General features: G+C 39.5%; 1 protein-coding gene across 1 annotated transcript; it reads right to left on the reverse strand.

Annotated features, from left to right (window-relative positions):
- Positions 1 to 246: 246 nt before the first annotated feature.
- On the reverse strand, positions 247 to 24,823 carry LOC149313066 (hydroxyacyl-coenzyme A dehydrogenase, mitochondrial-like). The gene is made up of 8 exons (XM_089525995.1): positions 24,625 to 24,823; positions 17,983 to 18,111; positions 16,491 to 16,648; positions 12,184 to 12,310; positions 8,881 to 8,970; positions 7,935 to 8,007; positions 3,552 to 3,668; positions 247 to 880 (listed from the first exon to the last, which is right to left on the reverse strand). Exons 1-8 carry the CDS (start codon positions 24,721 to 24,723, stop codon positions 762 to 764), a joined length of 912 nt encoding a protein of 303 aa, XP_089382121.1. The 5' UTR covers positions 24,724 to 24,823; the 3' UTR covers positions 247 to 761.
- Between the last annotated feature and the right edge of the window lie 66 nt (positions 24,824 to 24,889).

A 24,889-nucleotide genomic window follows, 5' to 3' on the forward strand; every position in this document is an offset into this window, starting at 1 on the left:
ATCATTCATTGGGCATATCATTAAAGGCATAGCTCAATACAAAAGATAATGTTTAGTAAAGTGTGAGGTGGTAGGAAAAGAGCGACACACCATTGCAGGTGGATAAATTCAATCAAGGAAGCCATGGCCCTAAGTCTGCAGGACATGGTGACAGGGTGTCATGGAGGCTTTTCATTCTTACAGCTGCCATAAGACAAAACCAACCTGGCAGCAATTAACAACACAAAAACGATAAAATATGAGACATTGTAATATAGATGCTGATTTATTTACACCAGTGCACATATTTTGGCATTGAATAAAAATACTATGGTTGACATACAAAATTCCTATTCCAGCTATAAATTCGTAAGTATCATGCTGCCACCTACTGGATCAAAATCAATGCAAATTAAAAGTAATTTATACCATTTCCAGGTGATCCTGATACTCTTTTTATTTGCATTAAAATGTTTCATGGTTCAACATTCTGATAAGAACCAATGACTCCAAACCTTGTTTTGTGTTTGAGACAGTGTCTTCAGCCTAAACAAAAGGCAGCTTAAGAAGAAAGGCACTTGAGAGTGTAAAGTTCTAAGAATTATAGATCAAAGGAATAAATCATTAGCCAAGAAAAAAACAATTCCTGTGAAGACACTGCAGTCAACAAGGACTGATTTTTAAGGCCCCAATTAAGCAGAATTCCAAGCACAGTATAGAAATATGAAGTGGCAAAGGAATTGTCCTCATGCAGGCAAGAAAAATACAGCACAAGGTAAAGTTTATTTGTATTGGTAAAATCCTTCACCAGTCTTCTTTCCCAATTTCTTCTCATCTACCAGTTGATTCAGCAATGAGCTTGGAGCAAAGAGGGGGTTGTCTGGCTCTAATGAATGCCACCCTGACAAAAGGAGGAGAAAAAAAAGGAACATTGGCATTTATTATACTAATCACACACACCTACTTACCTCAGTTTGGTGACCTATCTTAGCTATTTCCATACACTTTTCAAGTCTCTTCATACACAACTAAGTTATAGAAAGCTGTCTTATGCAGAGTCAAATTATTGGTCCATCTAACTGAGTACTGTCAACTCTGACCAGCTGCAGTGCTCTGCAGTTCCAGACAGGTTTCCCTCATAGCCCTATATGGAGATCGCAGATATTCCCAGTGGTCTCCCATCCAAGTCTTTGCCATGTCCCACTATGCTTAACATGAAATCGGACAAAACTGATTGTATTCAGGAAGACACAGGGCATTAAGACACACACAGTATATTTTGTAGATAATGTATGGGCTAAATATAGATCAGAATCTACTGGTATATCACGGGGTCATTTGCAGTATAGTATCATTCTTCATCAACTGTTTTTAGCTCTAAGTGTTAAAGCCCATGGCCTGTAATAACTCAGATGCAGATTTGTGTTTGTGGATTATCCCAGAGAATAGTTTCAGTAGCGGTAGCTGTACCTCCTGAGCTAATATTTGCATCTAATGTCAAGCTAGTAGATATTGGAGTTTTAGTTAAAACTAGAGTCCAAAAAACCTAAAGTCTGCCCCCTTTATTGTAGTGGAGAAGAAACCTGGGCTCCTACATCTGCCCTGGACAGGAAATGATGTAATGCAGATCTCCAAAGTTTGAGGTGTCACTGCCAAGGCCACTGCCCAGTTGTGGATCATATCACAAGCCTTTCCTCTCTAACAGTAGTAAGTACAAGTAGTAAGTACAATATACACTGTGCTATTCATGATCACAGAAGATTAATGTGGAATGACAAAGCATGGTGCAACATGCTCTATTATGACTAAGTACATCTGACCACCCTTTTAGAATACAAAACCCTGAAGAACAGACACTGAACATACTCAGCTTGTCTCATTTCAGAATCTGAGCAGGATCAGGCCTAGTTAAAGGTCAGACTAGCATAGATATTCAGGTACAGGTAGGAAAGAGTCCAATCTGAAACCCTGGAAAACTGATGCAAAATGGACCAACTGTTTGACTCAGAATAGGAGTGGCATCCTAATATGGTTTAGTAGAAACCAAGAACTACAGTTCATCATTGTACTTTCTGTTGGAACAGCCACTTAACAGAGAGCGGAAACTAGGACTTTACTATTTGGGATTTCTGCCTTCAGCAAAGGTAAACCTTTTTTTTAAAAAAAACCTGAGGCTATATTTGGCATTTTTTTACTAAAACACCTAAATTTTCCCACTGTACAAGCACAGAGCTTTCTCTTGAGAGATTCAATGTCCTCTGCCTAACTGTTGGAAAATGTATATTTGCATTCTCCTGTCCTTCATTATATAGATAGGAACTCCCTCCCTCTCTCTCATTTTATCTATCATGTGACTCCTGTCACTCAATATTGGAGGCAGTTTAACAGCTCTCTCTCAAGATTCTAAACCGCTAGTAACTGCAGTCAGTAAGCAGCAGCTTGTACCATCTTCCTCCTGTCTTAAAAGATGTGAGATTTATTTCTCCTTACCCAAACCATCACCAGTTAGATTAGGTTTTAGTTGTTCTGATGATGAAAGCTGAACTCTAACAAGTTTAACTTTCAAACTTGCAAATGTTTGTTTCCCTTTCAAAAGGTTAACATCCTGGCAACCTCAAATTGCACCCCACACTCACAAAGGGGGCTTTGACCTCACAAAGGATGGAGACATCTGGGATCTCAGAAGAAGTACCTTTCTGCATTGCTGATGGAATTCAAATTTTATCTCCTGGACTTTGGAGTGCTTTGTTCCTAGTAACATATGGGCAGAAGGAGGGACCTGCCTGCATAGATATCCCTCCAAAGATCAATGTACCAACAACCCCTTGAGAAAATGTAATCGTGTTACTATATTAATTTTTCTCCTGTATGATTCTTAACACCTTTGCCTGGTGAAGAAGCCAGTGGTGCATCGAAAGCTTGCATCATATAATTTGTGCATTTTGGTTAACCAAATAAAAGTATCATTGTTTTGTGGATTTTGGATGTTAATGTACTTATTGGAGACAGATATACAAGAAAGACATAGTAAGGATCTCCTATGATTTTAAGAGGTCATTCAGTTCTCACTGAAATAAAAAAAGTGTAGTTCAACACAGCTGAACAACACTGATTGGTGCTGGCCCCCTTGAGAGTACCATCATCTATGGAGGCACTACTACTTCATGGCCATGCATGAGGTAGAGAAGTTTTTATCCTGTGCTGTTCCCAAATTGTGGAATGCACTTGTCTCAGGACTTCAGTCAGCTCCTGGTCTTGCTGCTTTTAAGGAGGATTGTGAAGACACATCTTTTCAATCAGGCTTTTAAATTGTTTTATTTTGATAATTTTAAATGTTCTTCCTGTTTCAGCTGTTTTAGTGGTGTCTTTAGTCCCCTTGAGGCTTTTAAAAAAAAATCTAGAGAAGCAAGCTAAAAAGATAGATGCATAAATGGTTTGCAAAAAAAGTGGTTTATGCCCAATATTAATTTTAAATTATGAAGTTCACTGGACATGTCTTAGAATACAAAGAAAATCAGCAGATAAAATGAGTACAAAAAGCTAGTGTTGAGCTAGTCCAAGAACATACATACCATCCATAATAAATTTACTCGTATCCAAGCCAACATAGTCCAAGAGTTCAAATGGGCCCATGGGATAGCCTGCCCCCAGCTTCATAGCAACATCAATATCTTCCTTTGATGCATCTCCTAGGAAGGGAGAAAAAGATTGACAGCCAGATTAACTAAGTTCAGCATCTATTCTTCCTTTCATGACATGAACTTGGTGCAGCTCTTTTCAGAGGTATTATTTGGCATTTATCTACTGAGGACTTGCTGTTGATAGTTGAAAATGATGCATCTATATACCAAGAACTGTGACCTCATAGTGGCTTCAAATAGGAACCAGATATGTGTTCACTGCTTATCCGCCACCTACAATTCAATACGCATCAATGGTTTTGTCTGAGTTTCTCTAACAAGCCAATAGACAAGACAGAAATATCTACATGGCAGCAGTCACATGTGCGCAGGCTCTAAGTTCTTCTCACTATGACCTGTGAGCTACTGGTAGTCCACAGGATTCAAGAAGGGGACCCAAAGGAAGTTTGTACGCTAAAATAGGTAGATCTGTTGCATTAGAAAGGCAAGGATATGGATATTAAAATACATTATTTGATTTATAGAATGAAATTATATGATCTGCTGAGAACAGCAGAAATTGTTGCTTATTCCACAGGGAAAACAAAGTTTGAGCAACACTGCTATTCATTAGTATGCTTGTATATTGAATATATTCCTGAATCTTTTACCATGACCAGATTTCTGTGGTATATGCAATGCATAGAGATTCTTTAGTAGACATGGGAATGCAGAAAATGTAATCTGATGGCAGAGAGTCTGAAAATGTACTAGAATATTTATCCTAACATTTTATTGGGGGGGAGGGGGTTGTCCTAAAAAAAATGAAGACCAAGTAAAAATTATTGACAATATCAAGTGCAGAGAATTCCACTGGAATTCAACCTATTCCACTGACATAAAATTTATCTTTAGCATGGCATATGCAGCTAAATGGTCACACTACACTGAAATACCAAAATATTTTATTTTAGCTTGTTTTAATTAGTAATTTTGTTTTAAAATATTAATTTGCTTTAGTCCTCAATTTTTTAAAGCCACAACAAAAACTGAAATCAGGACACTGCTATTCAAAGTTAGATTAAAAATATATTTGATCAGAAAAAGTTATATCTAGTTTGTCACCCATGTAAATTTATTCAAAGTTAGATTAAAAATAAATTTGATCAGAAAAAGTCATATCTAGTTTGTCACCCATGTAAATTTAATAGTTACATATTTTATGCACCCCAAAATAAAACATTTAGCTAAAGTATTTTATATGCTGTCTTAGCCCAAACTAGTATTGTTTTTGCAATGCCACTCCCGTGCTTTAAAAAGAAGATATCACTAATTTGTTTTTATTCTGCCTTTGAGGAGTAATTAGTGATATTTGTTGATGGATAAGCAAGAAGTATAGCTCATTTTGTTTCACAAGCTGAAGACACTTTTATGATCTACAAAGGAAGCTTTTAATATTTAAAATATATTTACAGAGATCTTGATAATGGAGGCCTTTCATCTCTAAAAGGGAAGGCTGCCTTCCAAATAAAATGTTTGAAATAACATTCTTAATAGGAGACAGGCATGAAAGTGGGCTTAAGTTTGAATAGTTACAGAGTGTAACTTCTCTTTAGCGCTTCACAAAGTAAGTGTGTATTCTTTGAAGAAGGCAAAGCTTATTTCAAGTGTTAACTACCTCTGAGTTTTAAACAATAATCCTATTCCGCATTTCAGTCCACAGAGTTATTACAAGCACATGAACTGTCCAGTACTTTGTTCTATGGTTTAATACAACCCCAACCTAGGATCCATTCCCAGGCCATCAAACTGTCCCTTTCATTTCCTCTATACTGTTGCTACTGTAGTGAGAAAATCATGCCCAGTGAAAATAGATTGTTAGTCACCTCTTACATCTACAGTGCTTTTTTTCTTGACCTCTGCATTTTACACACACTTTTGTGCTGCTCAGAAATATAAGAAAATAGGAATTTATTCTATACTAAGTCAATCTGTTGGTCCTTCTACTGCAAGAAAGTTTATACTGTTAGTATTTTTCCAAAGTTTCAGAGATACTACATGTTGACTCTGGGCCTTCTGCTTTTAGAGTACGTGCTCTAATACTGATACAGTCCTCAACCTGTTAATAAGCAATGTTAATGTGTGTGTGTGTAAAATGCAAGTTTTCAGATCCTCATTATAGGGTGCACAAGTCTTCACCATGTAATGGCAAACCTAGACAATAAAATAAACAACATCCAGAATACATTTTTCAAGAAATTGCTCTTATTTTCACCTGGCACGCCTACAGCTTCAGTTCGGGCTGAGGTCGGCCTCCCCTCCATCAGCGCTCGTATTCATTTTGCTTTATTTAACTACTGGAGATCAGTAATAGATTCTCCGGTTAAGGTTTTTCCTAAGTTGTGTTTCCAACATTTACCAAGTTGCAAAGTTTGGAGTTTAAGATACCATAGGTTGCTTGAATCATATCCTGTTCTAACTGAAAATCCTTCTACCCGGAATTCAAGAGAGAAGCTTTGTGAATACATTTTTAACCATGATGTGTATCTGGATAGACTGGCTATTAACAATTCGAAATTTTCCAAATGGTTTAGATTATATAAATCGGACCATCAGATGGCCGTTTATCTAGGGAAGCTTACATTCCCAAAGCTTAGGCAGGCTTTTACAGCTCTTCGTTTTCAGACAATGCCCTGATTCCTGTTTATGTATTTGTGGAGCTCCAGAAATTGAGGATTTGCCTCATTATCTGCTTTTTTGCTCACTATATACTGATCCAAGAACTAAATTTATGGGATCTATTCTGTCCAATTTACAGTCTAATACCACTTCTGAAAAGATTTTTTTCTCCTGTCTGATATTGATTCTAAGGTAACTTATAAGGTTTCACTGTTTGCTTCAGCATCAATCAAAATTTGGGCAAGGGTAATAGCAGACATTGCAGTTGATTGTCATGGGGATGATCTTATCTAAACTTTGAAGTTCTTTTTAATGTTGTTTTATTTAATTGTCTGGAATTTTATTATGTTTAATGTATAAAATTTGGATGTTAGTTATTTGATGGAGCATTTTATAATTCTGAATTTCTGTTATCGATTTTACATTTTAATCATGTGAATAGCCTTTGGCTTAAGCATTAATAAAATTGATTGATTGCTTGAACTTATCTGAGATGTGGTTAATATATATATATATATATATATATATATATATATATATATATATATATATATATATCATGATTTTCATTCCAAATATTTAAATAAACCTTGAAATTAATGATTTGTCTGGCAGCTGTGAGTAATCTACAGATGAACAAAGATATTGATGATCAGAGATGGATTATTTTATTCTTCTGTGACAACCAGCCTACCCAGCCTCTATGCTAATTGTGGAGGAATTAATTTCCATTCCTTATGTCCTTGGATAAGTCACCTTCAGAGGAGGGCACGGACAACTCTGCCCCTGGAATAAATCTTGCCAAGAAAACCCTGTGATAGGTGTCTTAGGGTACGAGAAGTTGGGAACTATTTCAAGGGACACAACAATGATGAGAAAGTGGCAGCTAGCAGTGGCAATAGCCAAGGGCTGCTGGCCACCAGAGGTGGTGCTACTGCTTTCACCTCTCTGCAGAATGGTTGCCTCCCCCACACATCACACAGCTGCAATTTACTGTAGTTCCCTTCCTTATCCATGCAGCCTTTAGAGTGAGCATAAACAGTTATGCCTGTCAGAATTGGGGGGGGGGGTGGTTTGGCACTGCTTTCCTTTGCTTCCTACTTTACATTCTTTGTTACATGCCTCCTAAGTGTTACCCTCGACTTATCCACAGGTCATATCAAAATCCATAATTTTGGCCCCAAAACCTGCCTTCAACTTATCCACAAGATCGATTTATAAACAAGTATACAGTATATGGTAGTTTGCTGCTCTTTCATGAAATCCCAAATCTGTTTCCTGAGAGGGTTGGCTCACCCTGCTTTTTGGAAGGGTCATATTTAAAGCTGAACAGTATCTTTGGATCTCTTCTCATAGAGAATAAAATAGCAATGCCATCAATGCTTTGTAGAAAGTAGAGCAACCACTGGGAGAAGGTAGACATAGGAATGGATGTAGGATGGACTATATTAATCTGCATGTCAAAGCAAAAGCTTTTATCTAGCCAATGAATCAATCTAAAAACTGTGATTCTTTAGACTTCTTGCATGACAGGAATTTTATTACGAGTATGTACAACAGGAATGGTCATAATAAATAACTACCAAAGAGCAAAGTTTTATTCTACCACAAATACATCATTCATATTCTACAATGTAAAACACTGTTTATCTTTACCCCTTTCAAAGAGCCGAACAGATTCCATAAGGTAAGGTACAAGGAGCCTGTTCACAATAAAGCCTGGGGTGTCCTGTGAACAGAAAAATGGGGATTAAAATAGAGCATTACTACAATACAATTAAATATTTAGTCCAGAAAAAGGGAAGCCTGGAAAGCCTGAGCATTGCAAAAACAGGGTTTTGGGGGGGAGGGAGCTACAGTATGCCTCAAGGCCACACCTTGCAAACCCCCTTGCTTTATATACATTCCAACAAAGTGTTTACAAAGTCTAAAGAAAACCTGGAAAACAGTTGTTGCCTCTTCCTCCATCTCCTTCCTCAAAGCAAGAAACTTACCATGGGGCAGGAATAAGCAGTGGGCTCCTGCAGTGCACCCACTCTAACTGAAGAAGCAGTCTACCTCCCAAATTTGAAAGGTCTAAAACTAATTAATATACTTCCTGGATCCCTGGTAACTAAAGCATGAAACAGTATATTAAATGTAACAATGCTACCTATAACAGTTTATTTTGAGGGGTAATGCTAACATGACATCTCTTCTCCAAAAAGTTCTGTAACAAACTGCATAAATAATTCCATTTAAAAACATTCGCAAGCTCTGCAAAAATTATTACTGTTTCTTACACAAAGTACACTTCATTTGCTAATAACAGCTGATTCCTGTAAATGCTATTTTTTATTTAAATCAGAGATGGCAAACTTATGGCCCTTCAGATGTTGTTGAACTACAACTCCTATCAATCCTGGCCAGCACAAACAAAGTTAACAGATGCTGCGAGTGAAAACCCAATAATATCCAGAGAGCCACAAGTTGTACATGCTTAATTTAAATGAAAAGTTTGACTTTGTATTGTGTTAAAATAGAAAAAAATATTTATTTTGGCAAAGTCTGAAGCTCTCTCTTCCTACCTAGATTGCACTCTTTTAATTTAAAATGTACTTGCCTTGCATGCTACTGGAATCTTCCCTAATATTTTGCTGAAATCCATGAGAGACTCAAAAGTCTTCTGGCTGGTCATAGGGGTCTTGACAACCTGGCAAAAAAACATAATCAGTGTGAAGGGAGACTGTCATCTTATCATGTCAACAATACATTGTTGTTGTAGCTACATTCCTTCAAGTTGTTTCCGACTTAGGGTAACCCTAAGGTGAACCTATCATAGGCTTTCTTGGAACAATTTGTTCACAGGAGGATCGCCTCTACCATCTTCAGAGGATGAGAGAATGTGACTGCCCAAAATCACTCAGTGGATTTCCATGATCGAGCAGGAATTTGAACACTGGTCTCCAGAGTTGTAGTCCAACACTCACCATGCTATCTCTCCAACAGTAAGTTATTTTTCATGAAATTTATTGTTTATTTAATGTTATATTTCATAAAACAGACTATTGTACAACCAAATGACAAATAAACCATGCTTTGTTCCTTCACAGTCCAAGCAAATGACTGAAAAGGAATAATTTTCTTTCCAATACTGTTTCAGCTCTTCAGATACATTTATAATACTAAATAGCTATGAAAAGAAGCACTCTGCAATTTTATTTTAAAGAATGTTAACCACATGCTTAGTTCCAGAATTGGAGACCATAGAGGAAAAGGGCTTACTCCCTCATATCCTGCACATGAGCTTCCCACAGGCATCTGGATGGCTACTGCAAGAAGCAGGATGTGAGACCAGATAGGCTTTCGGTCTAACATCAACAGCAACCTTTTCATGTTCTTAATTAGTTGGACGCCTATATAAAAGCCTCAGAATATCATACAGGGTGCACTGGGATGTCATACTCAGTTAGTCTCTCTTCCCTTCAGCTAACTGAAGGAAATGTGTGACATAAATGTAACAAATGCGTAAATCAGGTTTGTGGGGGTGTATGTATGGATGGAAAATAATTAGTGCATTCATTAGCCTTTCAAGTTGCTGTCAACCACATGGCCAGGATATATAGTCATCTTAAAGCTGTTATTAAGCGTTGTCTCTATGGGATGAAAACTACAAAGCGCATGTGCAAGAAATATGAATTCTGCCTCTCTTTTATTTACAGTTTCACAACAGTCCACAATGCACCCCACTACAACCCTGCCTTTACTACCATTCCAGAACAATTTGCCTTTGAAAACGTCTCCCTTTGGATGGAAGTTGGAGGGGAAAAAAGGATGATATGCCTGTCCTACTTAAGAACTGCTTGAGGATAAAAACTGGCAACTTAACTCAAGGGGTTTTTGTTTGTTTGCTCAATTATTTACATTCCAGCATCAAGGAAAAAGATGGAACAGCTTGAGTTCTAATCACTGACCTGACATAATAAGGCTACTTTGATTTTAAATATGAAATAGTAATTTATCAGACAGCTATTGCACGTATAAGCAACTGCCATTTTGTACCATGCATACAAACAAGTGGCAAAGGAATGCATGACCCACAATGCAGGAAGCAAGATATGCTTAGGTTGCAGCACTTAAGCTCTGCTTTGAAATGATATAACTACATATGGGTTATTGGGAAGGCAGAGATTTTATGTGCAGTGGTGCTTCTCAAATTATAAGAGTCATTTGTGTTTATTAATTACAGTTCTTTTGTTCTTTCCTGGAAATTTGTTAGGGACAAGCAGCCAGTAGCACCGTGACTGGTACAGGTCTAGGGACCACACTGTAGCTCTGCACTAAAACACACTTCAAGTAGCCACCTGTGAGCTTCTTTTCAAGCCACAGATACACTAGTCTGATCCCTCTGCTTATGAAGGTCTTAAAAGAACATCACTTAGTTCAATGGTTTGAGATTTTCAAAATGTTCACTACAGCACTACTCAATTGTTAGAAGTCTACAATCATGTGGACATGGCTGACTGTGAGAATCTGTCCCCATGGGGGAAAAATCTTGACTGCAGGTTTTAAAGCATTACATAGGGAGTCCAGACACAGACTCCTGTAAATTATTGCTGTGTGCCTTCTGACTTATTGTGGTCCTCAGGTGATTCACCTTAGGGTTTTCTTGGGAATACTGAATCAGAATAGGTTTGTCCTTGAGGGAGTTGGATCTGCATGGCAGGGGATTGGACTGGATGACCCTTGTGGTTTCTTCCAACTCTAAGATTCTATGATTCCTCTGAGGCTGAGGGAGTGGTACTTGCCCAAGGTGATCCAATGGGCTACCATGGCCAAGTAAGAATTCGAACCCTGATCTGCAGAGTCCTAATTCTATGCTCCAACCACTACACCATATTGGCTCTCTCTTGTAAACAGTTTATATTTAAAAGGCACTTCTAACACAGATAGTTATACAATAGATTCTGGTTATTTTTGAGAGCCACTGTGGTATAGTGGTTTGAGTGCTGGACTATTGACTCTGGAGATCAGGCTTTGAATCCATTCCCGGCCATGGAAATTGATTAGGTGATCCTGGACAAGTCAAAGTTTCTCAGCCCCAGAGGAAGGCAAAGGTAAACCCCCTCTGAACAAATTTTGCCAAAAAGAAATCCTGTAATAGGGTTGCCTTAGGATTGCCATAAATCAATGATCTGAAGGCACACAACAAGAACAACAATCTTTATTTTAAAGCCCTTATGTTGCACCTGCTAGTCTGAGACTCAAGTTCTTATTCTGATAATGAAATTAAGTTGTTAAAATTATGGGACAGAGGAACTTTTTCACAAAGGCTATAGAAGCCTGGAGATGTCATCCTATTCCTTTAATTCACTGTCTCGTGAATAGAAGGAGAATAGTAGACAACTTGCCCAAATGTAGGAAGTAATACATATTAGCAAAGAAGCTATACCAGGAGCCATAGCTACGAAGGCTCTCAATTTTATCTTTCAAAATCCTATTTGTAAAGCGTCACACCCCAATCCTTTCCGAAGCATTGGAGAGCTGGGAGGTGACTAAAGACATATCCAGCCCTTTCCCAGTAATGGGGTGCACTGAGACAGCTGCAGAGACCCATGTGGAGTCCTGTTGTAACTGTTTCAGCATATTTTTGTCCTTATGTAAAGGACATATCTTGAACATATCAATACGGCCCTCTTGTTTCTCAGGAGTTCCACTTTGATTCAAATATTTTTGGTACTTACCAGAAAAGTTTGTTATTAAAGAAAGGGATATAGCCCACTCCCCAGTGCAAGTACTTACTCAAACACTGAATTACAATGAAGTTTTCACTATAGGTCAGAAAAGCACAAACAGAAATAATCCCAGCCATGCCACAATATCTACTTTGAGTTTTTCTCCCCCCTGCTGCCCTGGCGTCCCTTACCTCAACAAGTTTCATCAGAGGCACTGGATTAAAGAAATGGAGGCCACCGAACCGGTCCTGCCTGGTAGTAGCATTGGCTATATCTGTGATTGGCAAGGAAGAAGTGTTGCTAGCAAATATTGTATGCCTGTGGGGAAAGAACATCCACTTCACATTAGTTACAGATCTCCATGCTCAATGCTTTGTATGTTGTTACTATACAAATTTAAATGAAGACACAAATAGCTGGTAATCTCATTCTTAAACCTAAAGAGCTTTTTTCAGGAAGGTTTTCTCCTAGGTAAAATACTACTTGGAGAAGGGTGATCACAAAACAAAGTGAGTACCTGAATATAAATAAAGTATCTGCACACAACAAGTACCTGAATATACATAAACTAGTACAGAACCTAAATTTAAATAATCTCCTACATTTAGAAAAGGGTATATCATAAGGCTAACAGCTGCAGCAGGGAGTATTAAACACAATGTTTTGTGTGAAGACCTTTTAGTCATACATCAGCCCGTTGTTGGGAATGTCTTACTTGGACATGCATCTTGGAAGGCATACTGAACCAAATAAAAACAAAAATTAATTTCAGCCTTTGTAATCAATGTATTTGGAAATATCAAGTAAAATTTCAACGACATAGTAGTCATAGTCAAGCATTCGTGGATCTCAAATCTTTCCTTCAGCAGCTTGAATTCGAGACAAAGAGTCCACATGGTATGCTTTCTTAAAGTTCAGATTTCAGTGTTCAGCTAGGCTTTACATCCTTTTAATCCAAATATGACACCAAACCCCATAATAAATCCTATTCTCATATCTGCAGCACCACCTAGTGGGATATATAACAGAAAAGAATGCAATTAAGAAGCACTGCAGGTTACTCATTTGTGTTATCGCTGGTAGGGCATGTTTCAGAAAAGAGCCATAAATCCATTAAATACAAAACAGTTCCTATACAGTGTCTCGTCTTTACCTAACATAAAGCTAATAGTGTTTCATAGTGACAAAAAAATGGTAAGAAGGACAAACTCAAAATATATTCCAGTGACATGAAAGATTTAATACAAAAACTGATTATTTGGTGTAATTAATTCTTGCCAAGAAAACCCTATGATAGGTTTGTCTTAGGATCTTCATAATTCAGAATTGACTTGAAGGCACACAACAACAAAAATTAACAAGAACATTAATTGTGGATTTAAGTTCACCACCTGATGAATGCATCGGGCTGATTCGCAATTAATGAGGATTTTAAAGCATATACTGTTATGCAGGCTGCACAGACACAGCAGTTAAAGACGTATTTTCAAGCTATACAGTAATTCCAGGGGGAAAAAATGAACATGAATTTCATGAAATATCCCCCAAGCCCATGCACAGCCACATGCTCTGGCTGTCTTCTTCTTCCAGAACACCAAAAAACATTTTAAATTGAGGTTCAGGACAATAGGATATATTATCATTTTTTAAAAAAAATCTAGCAGTCTCTTGTTAACACGTAGGAGGGAGTATCGTAAAATTTTAATTATCACCTTTAAAAAAATTTGGCAGAAAGTTTGTTTTGATTTGTAGTTGTTAACTTATCTCTGCGTAGTCACCATCCAGATATACATGTTTTTCCCAGCATTTCTTGACCCTCCGAATACCTGATATTTTAGAAGTCTGCAGATTGCGCCTTAATTATCACCTGGAAGTTATTATGGTATATTGATGAAATTTTGTCAATGTCATCATTGGTCCCTAACTGCATGTTGAGAAAATCAGCTGATTGTGTCCTTTATGTTTATGACAGGTTGTGTCAGAAGTGACTAAAGTGTAAAATCCTCGTAAGGTGCAATCTGCAGACCTCTACTGTATTCAGAAGGTCAAGAAATGCTGGGGGAAATGTGTAAATATGGATGATGACTATGAAGAGATAAGTTAACAACTATAAATCAAAACAAACTTTCTGTCAATTTGTTTTAAAAGTGATAATTAAAACTTTACGATACCCTCTCATAATTATTTGGTGATCAAATACAGTTAGAGTTGTTTGGGTTGCCTTCTTCTTAAACATACTACACTCCTCATAAGATTTGTGCACATGCAGTAATAAAAGTAACCTAAACTGAGGGCGAAACAGACTGCCCCAAAGAGGCGGCTTCAAGCTGCCCCTGACAAAACCGGATTGGGGCTATCGTAACTGCATGCCGTGGTCTTAATCCACTGTGGTGCCAGCCAAAAAAGGAGTGACTCTTCTGTGACTGCATGGCAGCTTCCCAGCATGTGTAACTGTAATGCCCCAAAGATGTCCGGAATCTGGCCCATGTGTGGGCAGTACAGCAACTCGAAGCAGGCTTCTGTGCAGCTTCAGACCATGTGGTGCCAAAACGCCACATTCTGAAGCCACCCAGACGCAGAACAAAGGAGTGGTCTGTTTCGCCCCGAGTTACTTTAGTCTACTATACTTAGCTAACAGAAAATACTGTCTTAGGAGATGACTGTTGTGAATAGTATTGTTTTCTACTAAGTAAGAAGGAGGTAGACTTTTTACGGTAGTCATCAGGCTACCTCTAAACAGCCAACAATAACTAAATGGATATGTGAAAACTGCAACTAAACATAATTGTGTATCTTCACCTATAATATGAGTTTCTATTAAGGGTTTCTAATAGATACTTTAGGATACTACATTCCATACTGTCGCATTCCATTCTACGGCCTCAGTTTCTATTTTCGTTTCAAGTGCCAAGCTTCTGGTGACTACTAACAGTGTTCAAAACTTATTCTGATGCATTTTTTTTTCTTGGAGAGAGGTGACCCCTGAATAGCACTGAAATGGAAATTGGTTCATCTGCAATTTTCAGGGTTTCCTGAAACAGGGAGTCCACAACCCTTGTTTTTTAGTGACCTTATTTTGGCTTTAAAGCCATCAGCTCCTACAACTGAGTCCATCATTAGTGGTAGTGATATTTATACAGCAATCTGCAAAATATGTGCCTTTTAAATTGGCCTATATTCTGTTCATTTTAGCCCTGCAGCCTATTTGGCTGATTAATTAAATCAGAATTAACTTTCCGATAGCATTCCTCATTTAAAAATATAATTCTTCAAAACCTATGGTAGCAGCGAAGATTAAACCTATACGACGTAAGCAGCTGGAGGCATGGGTGGAATTTTTCTTAAATAATTCATTGAAGGTGGTTCTTTGGTATAGGAATATCTTTTTAATCTTTCTTCATAAGAAGAGAATTGCTCCACCTTCATTTCCTTCAGAAGCTAATATCTGCACTCATTTTTCAGCTATCTTTCAGTGGGCACAGTGAGACGATCTTCAAGTTATAAATTATCACACAATCATTTGCGAAAGTAGGATAAGCTTCCAAACTTGCTGCAGAATTGAATCTTCATATAGAATGCCTTATTCTAAACTCATTCTGGTTTCACTACTGGCTAAGTAGCCTTGAAAATAATTTCTTTTTTTAAGTTACTGTGGTTCAAAAGCTTAACTGAAAGACTGTTAATGGCAAAAAATATATTTCACTATATGGGAAAAACACTAGCAGAACAAGTGAGCTTCTGAATAGCGTCAGCATGAATTTTTCATTTCTTTTTAGCATATTAGTGATCCCTGAGCTTAATGGTGGCCATAAAGTGAAAGGTGTTTGATTCTTCTTTCATATACCTATATACTATTTTCAATCTTAGGTCCCAAACTAATGGATGGTGTTAGGAGGAACAGAAAATGGTACATCTACTGGTCAAATATCTGGACTTTTCTTTATCACACTCCTACAATCAGGGAAGAGCATTTATCTTCTCCTCACATATAATCTGCCCTGTACACTTGGGTCCTCTAGGGGATATTTACTTTAACTGACCAGTCTAGTTCTGGCAATTGTCACTCAGATTATGTTTTCATTGACCACCCCCAGACTGCATAATGACCTGCTGGGAAATTTTCAACAGCTAAACAGCTGTCTGAATTTAAAACAGTATTAAAGGCCTATCTCTTCCAGCAGGCTTACCAAGCCCATTTTAAATTATTAATTTTAAATGGGTATATTTTTAATTTATGTTGGATGATTTTGTCCTGTGTTTATGTATCTTAATATGTTTAAATGGTTTTATGTGTTTTAATCTATGTTATATCCTGCCTCGAGCCTTGGAAAAATAAATAAATAAGCTATTATTATTATTATTATTATTATTATTATTATTATTACTATTATTGCTGCTGATGCTGTATAAGAGGTTTTGGCTTTACCACCCTCATGAAATATAAATAGTTATTTAGAGCAGTCTACAAATATTTTAGCTTTTGAATTGAAGAACATACTCTGGTGCAAACTTATCCAGTGTCTTGAAGAGTTCATTTTTTGCTGAAAGATTTTCCACAATGGCCTCCACTACAAGGTCAGTACTATGTACAACAGAAACTGGATCTGTGCTTGTGGTGATATTCTTCAAAGTTTTTTCAATGAACTCTGCACCAGCCTGAGAAATTGGAGAAAGAACAAAACCACAGAGTATTTCATTCAGTGTCACAGGAAGGATTCCCATTTCAGTTGCAACATGCCATTCCCAAGCCATTTGATGTGATGAACAGGCAACTTATTTTTTCAATGTGCTAGGGATCAGTATCATATTTGTGGGATAGTATTATACTGTGTTTTATTCCTGTAAACTGGCCAGGGGCCAACAGCTGACAGTTCATGAATTGGAACTGGTCCACTGGCCTTTGAATAATAATGCTCAAAAACAGTATTATGATACCATGTTAAATGTGTGCAAATGCTACAGTGGCCCTGTCTCTTAATACTCTGTTGCATGTTCAATATGTATATAAATATATAAACATGTAAACTAATTACCTTACAGAAAAGAAAGTTTAACCTAGGGTGCACCTATACTATAGAAATAATGCAGTTTGACACCACTAACTGCCCTGGACTATTTTACAGACTCCTGGGAGATGCAGTTATGTGAGACACAAGTCTTGGCAGAGAAGGCGAAAAACCTTGTAAAACTACAAATCCTAGGATTCCACAGGTTGGTATTACAGCACTTAAAGTGGTGTCAAACTCCATTATTTCTACAGTATGGATACACCACTAGTGGCAATAAAAGGCCTAATTCTACATTCTAGGCATACTTTCACTATCACCAACACGTGGAAATTCTTTTCACTTGCCCTATACAGCTTCTTTTTTAATGCTTGGCACTGACCTTGGGGCTGATGGAGAAGGAGGATTCAAAAACCAAGGAATGGAGATTTTATCAAGAGCCAGGGAAGAAGAGCTCAAGAAGTAAGAGACAAGACTCTTGATACAGCAAGCCACTCTAGGATCTCATGTTAGAGGGCTAAATACGTCAGATAAAGATGCTGCTACATGCATAACTCTCCATACACATCCCACTGAGGGGAGGGAGAGAAGGAAAAGGTAAGGGAGTAGGAACAGTTATGTTGGCAATGACAATAATACAGCAATAGCTATGTGTTTGTATCCAACCCAACAAGAGTCTTTATGTGCACTGGGTACACAGTTGTTTTCTCCCAAAACTGCCTTTTGTATTCATAAACATATCCAGAAAAGTGATCTGCATACTGAAGTTTGCTTTGGATTGCAGATTGCTAACTGCAGTGTGGAGGAGTGTATCAGCCTGTTAACTCACCCCAGCTGTTGAAAGAAATCTGTTCAAAATACTGTACAGATCTTAACATCACTGTACTTGTCTCCCCAAGCATTAAAGATCAAAAGAAACAAACAAAACAGGTTTGTCACATCCAACAACCACTATTCCCAGTATTTATAAATACTATGTTATACCTCAGGTTTGTCTGCAAACTTTTTCTTTGTCAATTTTTTCAGACTGTCTTGAATTCCTTTCTTGGATTTATTTAATATTTCATCGGACTGATCCACTAATATCACCGTGTGGCCAGTGGCTGCAGCAATCTGTGGAAAAGGGGAAGAATACCAAAAAGAAGTCAAAAAGATGGGGGGGGGGGGGGGGAAATAACCCACCAAACTCAACAAGTATGGGTAGAACTCACTGTACATTTTTATCCCTTAGTAAATTAATATCCACCTTTCCAACCAAAGGTGGAATGTTTAGCTTGCAGAAGAGAACACATGAGAGCCATCTTTAAATATCTGAAAATATGGCATGTAGAAGATGGAATGAACTTGGCTTTTGCTGGTCCAGAGACTAGAACATGAACCAGTGGATTCAAATAACAAGAAAAGATATTCCAATTAACCATTAGGAATATTTTTTAAAATGGTAAGAGCTGGTTCACAGTGAAATAGCAATGGCAATATAGCAGTAGCAAGTACATTTCTATACCGCTTATCAGTGCACTTAAGCACTCGCTAAGCAGGTTACAATGTGTAAGCTAATTGCCCCCAACAAGCTGGGTACTCATTTTAGTGACCTACAGAAGGATGCAAGGCTAAGTGGACCTGGAGCCCTGCTTAGGATCGAACTCACAACCTTGTGGCTGTGAACGGTTCTAATACCAGCATTTAACCACTGGGCCGCCAGATCATCTGAAGGGTGGTGAACCCTCCACCTTTGGAGGTATTTAAACAGAGGTTTGAATGGGGATCTTTCAGGACTGCTTTGGTTTGGTGTATCTGCATGCTAAGGGACTGAACTAGAATAGATGATCCTTCAGTCCTTTCTTGTATGATTCACTGTCCTTTTTTTACTATCAACAACCCCTTTGGGGTTTGTTAAGAGAACATGCCTGACTCAAGGTAGACTCTTCTGGGCTTGGCTTTGAGAGCAGTTTGGAGGTGATTCAGGGGCTGAGGTGGGAGCGCCATCAGATGGAGGGAGCCAGAGCTGGGGCCTAGGGATTCAGTCCCAGGTGTTGGGCCTGGGGGGTGCTCTGGCTCTGGGGAGCGATGTGTCGTCAGCCATTGAGGAGAAGCACTTGTTCCGGGTTCTGGCTTTGGTGGCAGTGACGTTACTGCTCTTTCTCCTCTACCTCTGTCAGCTGGTTCCTGTTGTCCCTAGTGGTGACATGGCCTCATGCACGCACTGTCACTCGGGACAATGGGGGCTGTCTCTAACGGCAGGGTGGCCGCATGCACGTGGCATCATTGGGGACAACGTGGCTTGACCATACATAGATTTTGGTATCTGCGCGGGGGGGGGGGGGGAATGTGTCCAGGAACAGATCGACGCAGATACCGAGGTCCTACTGTATGTACCTGGAGTTCATTCCCCTCTTTCCCCATAATGAAGCCGACAGTTTCTGTGTAGTTAGAAAATCTTCATAAGTTTAAAGAGGCTAGTGATTCTTTTTATGAGCAAAATTTAAAGCAGGGGCAGTCACATCTCACAGTTCAGAGAGCTGCACTGCCCCACTTTCTGAGTTATTAAAGGGCAGATTCCCTGCAAAAGGACAATGAAGTGCCTTAGGCACTCCTCTGCAAAAATGACACCATGTTTATTACTAGATTGAAAGGCAATCAGCAAGAATAAGCCCAGGTGAACCTTTACCTGCCAAAGCCACTCCTCTTTTCCTTCCACAAGAAGCTCTCATCAAAGTGGATGATTTTAATTTCCCTCTTCAGCAAAGTTACTTTTTAATATCATTCGTTTCACAAAGCTCTGAGATGGCAATACATTCTTTAAAATAGAAAGGAGCTAATTCAAAAGATTCAGACGAAAATATGACTAAGGGAATTAGGAGAGCCAGCATTATATAGTAGTTTGAACATTGGACTATGATTCTGGAGACCATGATTTGAATCCCTGCTTGGCAATGGAAATGCAGTCTTCCTCTTGGTCTACTGCCTCCAAATTTACCAAGAATTGGCATTTTTTCTTGGAGCCAGTGTGGTGTAGCAGTTTGAGTGTTGGAATATGAGACCAGAGTTCATTTCCCAGCTCGGCCATGAAACCCACTAGGTGACCTTGGGCAAGTCACATGCTCTCAGCCTCAGGAAAAGGCAATGGCAAACCTAGGTTCACCTTAGGGTTGCCATAAGTTGGAAATGACTTGAAGGCATGCAACAAGTTTCCAACAGGAGGGAGTTCCATGGTTTGGGAACAATTACTGAAAAAGTATCTCATGGTATAGGATGTTTTGGGATGCATCATGGGATGTTACTATCAATTGACTTTACATATCCTGGTATGGGAATCTGGCCTCATATGTCCCAAAGGCCCACAATTTTTAAAAGCTAAATAGGTAAACAAGCCAGTGCAAACTTTACAAAACTAATGTATCACTTCTGACTACTTAACCCTGCAATGAATTTATGTGTTTGTATTATGCAACACCTGCAGTCAAATCAAAGCATGTCCCAATGAGTGGCCATAAGATTACGAAGGCATGGAAGACAACTGTCAGATCTGACATGACTACCTGTTAAGGTAAGTGTCTTGCCCACTGGCCTGTGTATCTAAACATTGCTCTGAACTTCAAATAAAAATTAGAAACCATTGAAATTGCAGATGTGAAAATGTAATTCCATGTTAGTCAACCTCTGTTTTGTTCATGTCATCAGTGAAAATGATATAAGTACCACAAATAGGTTTCTTAACTGAAACAAAAAAATTCCAAAGTCCAAAGGCTGTGAATTGTTTTGTTTGATAGTACAGGTCATTTGATAACTTCACCAGCTAATTAGTACAGGATTGCAAAAATGCACATATATTCATGTTTCACTTTCAAAGCACTGTGTAATTTGTATACTCCTGAACTAACTGAAACTGGCCCAAGAAAAGATACTTTACTATTGCAGATATTAAGCAATTCTGAGAAGGACAGGGACTTTTCTTGAACTGGCTAAGCAAAAGTTAGGTGCAAGACAAACAGCTACAAGGGCTCCCTTTAGTTGGATGAGAGAAAAACAGATTTTTAAAATACACATTATTGGACCTTTGCAAAGAGTAGAATTGTAACCAGATTCAGTTTGATTTGTGAGTTCATTAGGACTCCTGCCTAAATTGGATTTTCAAATGTCAATCCCGGGACAAATAAAAGAGCATACCAAAGCAAATTCAGAGTATATGCCAACTGCAGCTATAGAAATACTCTGTGTATCCTAACTATTTTTCAGACTTGGGCACAAAATGTTTCAAAGCATCTTTCAATAACGATAGCACTGTCTTTTTGCTGTGTAGAGATGAAGATGTCACTATGTCTTTAATAACAAAAGTACCTTTGGAAAATTGCATACATTAGTGCAAGACAGAAAAAGTGTCAAAGTTCAAAGCATGTATCATTTAAAAACTGAGATGGGGTGCAAAATACATTATGATGTTCATCACTTCAAAAAAAAGCTGCATGGTAATTGTTAGGAACATCATTCTGGGCTTAGCAACACTGATTTGTAATAGCATTTTATCTCATTTTGCCCAAAGCTCAAGGTGAAAAATAATAAATAACAAAATAAATATAATATTTATGAATATAATTGAAACTCAATTTCAGAAGCAACTCAAAACTGCAACAATAAATATCAGGCAATTTGCCCTACAGCATGATAACTTTTATCAGCAACGATCTTATCAATGATCTTATCAGGTGGACATGTTTATGAAAGGAGCAGTAAGCTAAAACAAGAGCTCTAGAGAGGAAAAAGCCAGTATTTCACAAAACAAGAAGATGCGAGTCTTTCGTTCTCATTAAAAGCACCTGGGAGTGTCAGGCATTTTGGTTCCCAAAGAAGAAAGCTCCAGTAAATGATAGTTAAGTTGATGGTGATGATAATAAAAATTAAATAATTGACTGTGATGCCTAGTCCTTGAGAGAGAAGCTCTAGCTATGGCATATTGCTAGCCTTGAACAGTGGCCATGATATTTGCAGACACACGTTCTTTGATATTTGGGGCTTTATGTTTGTGTGAAAAATGAAATCTTTCAATGCTATGAAGTCTTCACTTAGCTAGGTGCAACTGAGCAAAGATGGCCCAAGAGATTTTCCTACATGAACAATCAAATGGCGCTCCCACCCACCCAAGTCAAGGTGTATAATACCCCAAAGCAGCCAAGTTATTTGGACATAAAACCCCATAAACACCACTGCTTTGTACAGTGGTGGAGTCTCTTTCTTTGGAGGTTTTTAAACGGAGGCTGGATAGCCATCTGTCGGGAGTGTTTTGTGTATTTCTGCATGGCAAAATTGGGGGGTGGGTGGACTGCATGGCCCTTGGGGTTTCTTCCAACCCTACGATTCTATGACCTGGACTCTGCCTGCCTGAGGCCACCGCTTCACCCCAAGTAAGGGCCTTGCTACACAGTTTCACAACCCTGAGAGAGAAGGCTCAACAATTTGTGAAACAACAGAGCCACAGTTCCCAGGATTCTGTAGCACTGAGCCAGGACAGTTATTTAGACCCCGGTCACCCTGATGGAGAAGGGAGCAGGAAAGCCCCCATGGCTTCCCTCAAAGGGACTGTAGGGTGGTCACTCTGTGAGGGAAACAAAGGCCTGTTAATTGAACCAGCTGTGATAAAGTCCAGGTTAAAGGGCTTTGATCATGTGCGAAATTGGGTGGGAAACTTCCTGACAGTCCTCTTTCCACAGTCCTTGAGGGCAGCCCTGCTAATTTCTCACTATGAATAACATACTTTGTTTTCTAATAATATCCTCTTAAGAATTGCAATGAGCGTGGTGTCGGGGATTGAGTCCAGAGACTATGACTCTGGAGACCCGGGTTCAATTCCTAGCTGGGAATTGGAAATCCACTGGAAGTCACACACTCTCAGCCTCAGGGGAAGGCACTCTGAAGGAACTTGACAACAAAAGCCTGTGATAGGTTCGCCTTCATTCTTGCAGTCTTATGAAGACCCTGGGGAGAATCTCATGGGGTTTTCTTGGTCACTCTGCCTCTTAAACAGAGGTTGAGAGAGTGTGAGAGAGGTTAAGAGACTTGCCCCAAGAGAACTTGAATCCAGGTCTCCAGAGTCATAGTCCAAGATACAAACCATTATGCCATCCTTGCTGGCTCTGTTAGGGACTGAGCAGCTCTCCTCCTTTCCAAGTACAGGGAGAAGCGAGGGTCCCCAAGGGACAGAGTGACCAGAAGTCCTCCCTTTCCAGAGCATGTCCTACATTTCCACCTTCTTGTCCTGGAGGAATTCCAAAATGTCCTCCATTTTGAGTCTGACCCTGCCCTGACTCAGTGCTAGGAAATCCTGGGAATTAAATGTCTCACAAAACAACAGTTCCCAGAATTCCCTAGCATTGAGCCGTGTGTCAGTTAAAACAGTGTCAAACTGGATTATTTGTGCAATGTGGATGCAGCCTCTGGTCCAAAACACACTGCAGAAATAATTCAGTTTGGGACTGCTTTAACTTCCCTGGCTCAGGGCTAGGGGATCATGGGAGTTGTAGTTTATCTCTGACAGATAAGGCTCAATGTTTCACACACAAAAAGACCCCTACAGTTCCTAGGATTCTCTAGCCTTGAGCCAGGGCAGTTCAAGTGGTCTCAAACTGGGTTATCTCTGCAGTGTATCCCTCCACATCCGCTGGAGTCAGGGGCACAGGACACCCGTGAATGTGGAAAACCCACAAATAACAAAAACACTATGTTTTTACCTGCGAGGACACCTCTCTAGGAACTTCTCGGTCCTCCAGTGCAACTCCGTGGTCAACATCTGTCAGGCATTGGCCATAGAGTTGCACTGGAGGAGCTACAAATGCCTAGTGGAGTGTTCTCTCTAGGAATCTCTATAGGTCCTTCATTTCGACTTTCAATCAACGTTGACCATAGAGTTGCGCTGGAGGACCTAGATCTTCCTAGAGAGAACACACTAATAAAATCACTGAATAATCAAATGCACAAAAGTCGAAGCTGCAAATGTGGAGGGAGGGGTGTAGTCTGGGACCTAAGGAGGGTGGATTCTACATTTAGTGTGTGTATCTCAGTTTGTTTAGTTTTGCTTTTTTGGGCAATGTCCTCCATTATCATTGCAAGCTTTCGAAGCTCCATGGGCTCCTTCACCAGCAAGGTGAGAGTTCAATACCAGCAAAAGGAGGAACTTCCTGAGAGTAAGGGCTGTCCGACAGTGGAACACACTCCTTCCTCGGAGTGCAGTGAAGTCTCCTTCCCTGGAGGTCTTCAAAGGGAGGCTGGATGGCCACCTGTCAATGGGGATGCTTGGGTTGAGAGTTCCTGCATGGCAGAAGGGGGCTGCACTGTGGCCCTTGCGGTCTCTTCCAACTCTACGATTCTGTGATTCTGTCTCCTTGCCTGGTGAAGTCAAGGAGGAGCCCTTGGAGCTTCGCAAGCTTGCAAAAAGAGCATACTGGGCAATGAAAGGCATGGCTGCTGGGTTTTCTGCTCGTCAAATGGCCAACAGAGCTATGTTTTAATAACGTCTTCTCCACCATTATGATCATGATCAGGATTATCATCCCTGGACGCCCTCCATGATCCCCTGTGCCTGCCCTCCTTGCCCTCCCGAGGCCTGCTCTCTCTCTCGCTGGCTGGCTGGCTCACCTGGGCGATGCCTGCCCCCATCAGGCCTCCCCCGATCACCGTCACATGCTTCACCACCAGCTTCTTGGCGGCCGAGGCTGCGGCTGCGACGGAGGCCATGATGACGAAGGCGAGGGAGGCCTAGCACCAGAAGGAGCAGGGAAACCAGGCCTGCGCCGAGCAGAGAGGGCCGGGCCTCCTCCCTTTGCCTCAAGCCCAGCCCCAGAGTCCCCGCCTCAACAGCAAACAGGGCCCGGTGCTCCTCTCTCTCTCTCTCTCTCTCTCT

The sequence above is a fragment of the Sceloporus occidentalis genome, unplaced genomic scaffold (genome assembly GCF_023333645.1).
Source record: "Sceloporus occidentalis isolate IW3139 unplaced genomic scaffold, rSceOcc1.0.p SCAF_5, whole genome shotgun sequence".
Taxonomy (NCBI): Eukaryota; Metazoa; Chordata; class Lepidosauria; order Squamata; family Phrynosomatidae; genus Sceloporus; species Sceloporus occidentalis.

Coding starts and splice junctions, on each gene's coding strand:
- LOC149313066 (XM_089525995.1), bottom strand. CDS start 24,723: ATGGCCTCCGTCGCAGCCGCAGCCTCGGCCGCCAAGAAGCTGGTGGTG. Junction 8,971..12,183: donor CTCTGATGAAACTTGTTGAG/GTAAGGGACGCC, acceptor TTTTTTTGCCAG/GTTGTCAAGACCCCTATGAC. Junction 881..3,551: donor GAGTAAATTTATTATGGATG/GTATGTATGTTC, acceptor TCCTTTTGTCAG/GGTGGCATTCATTAGAGCCA.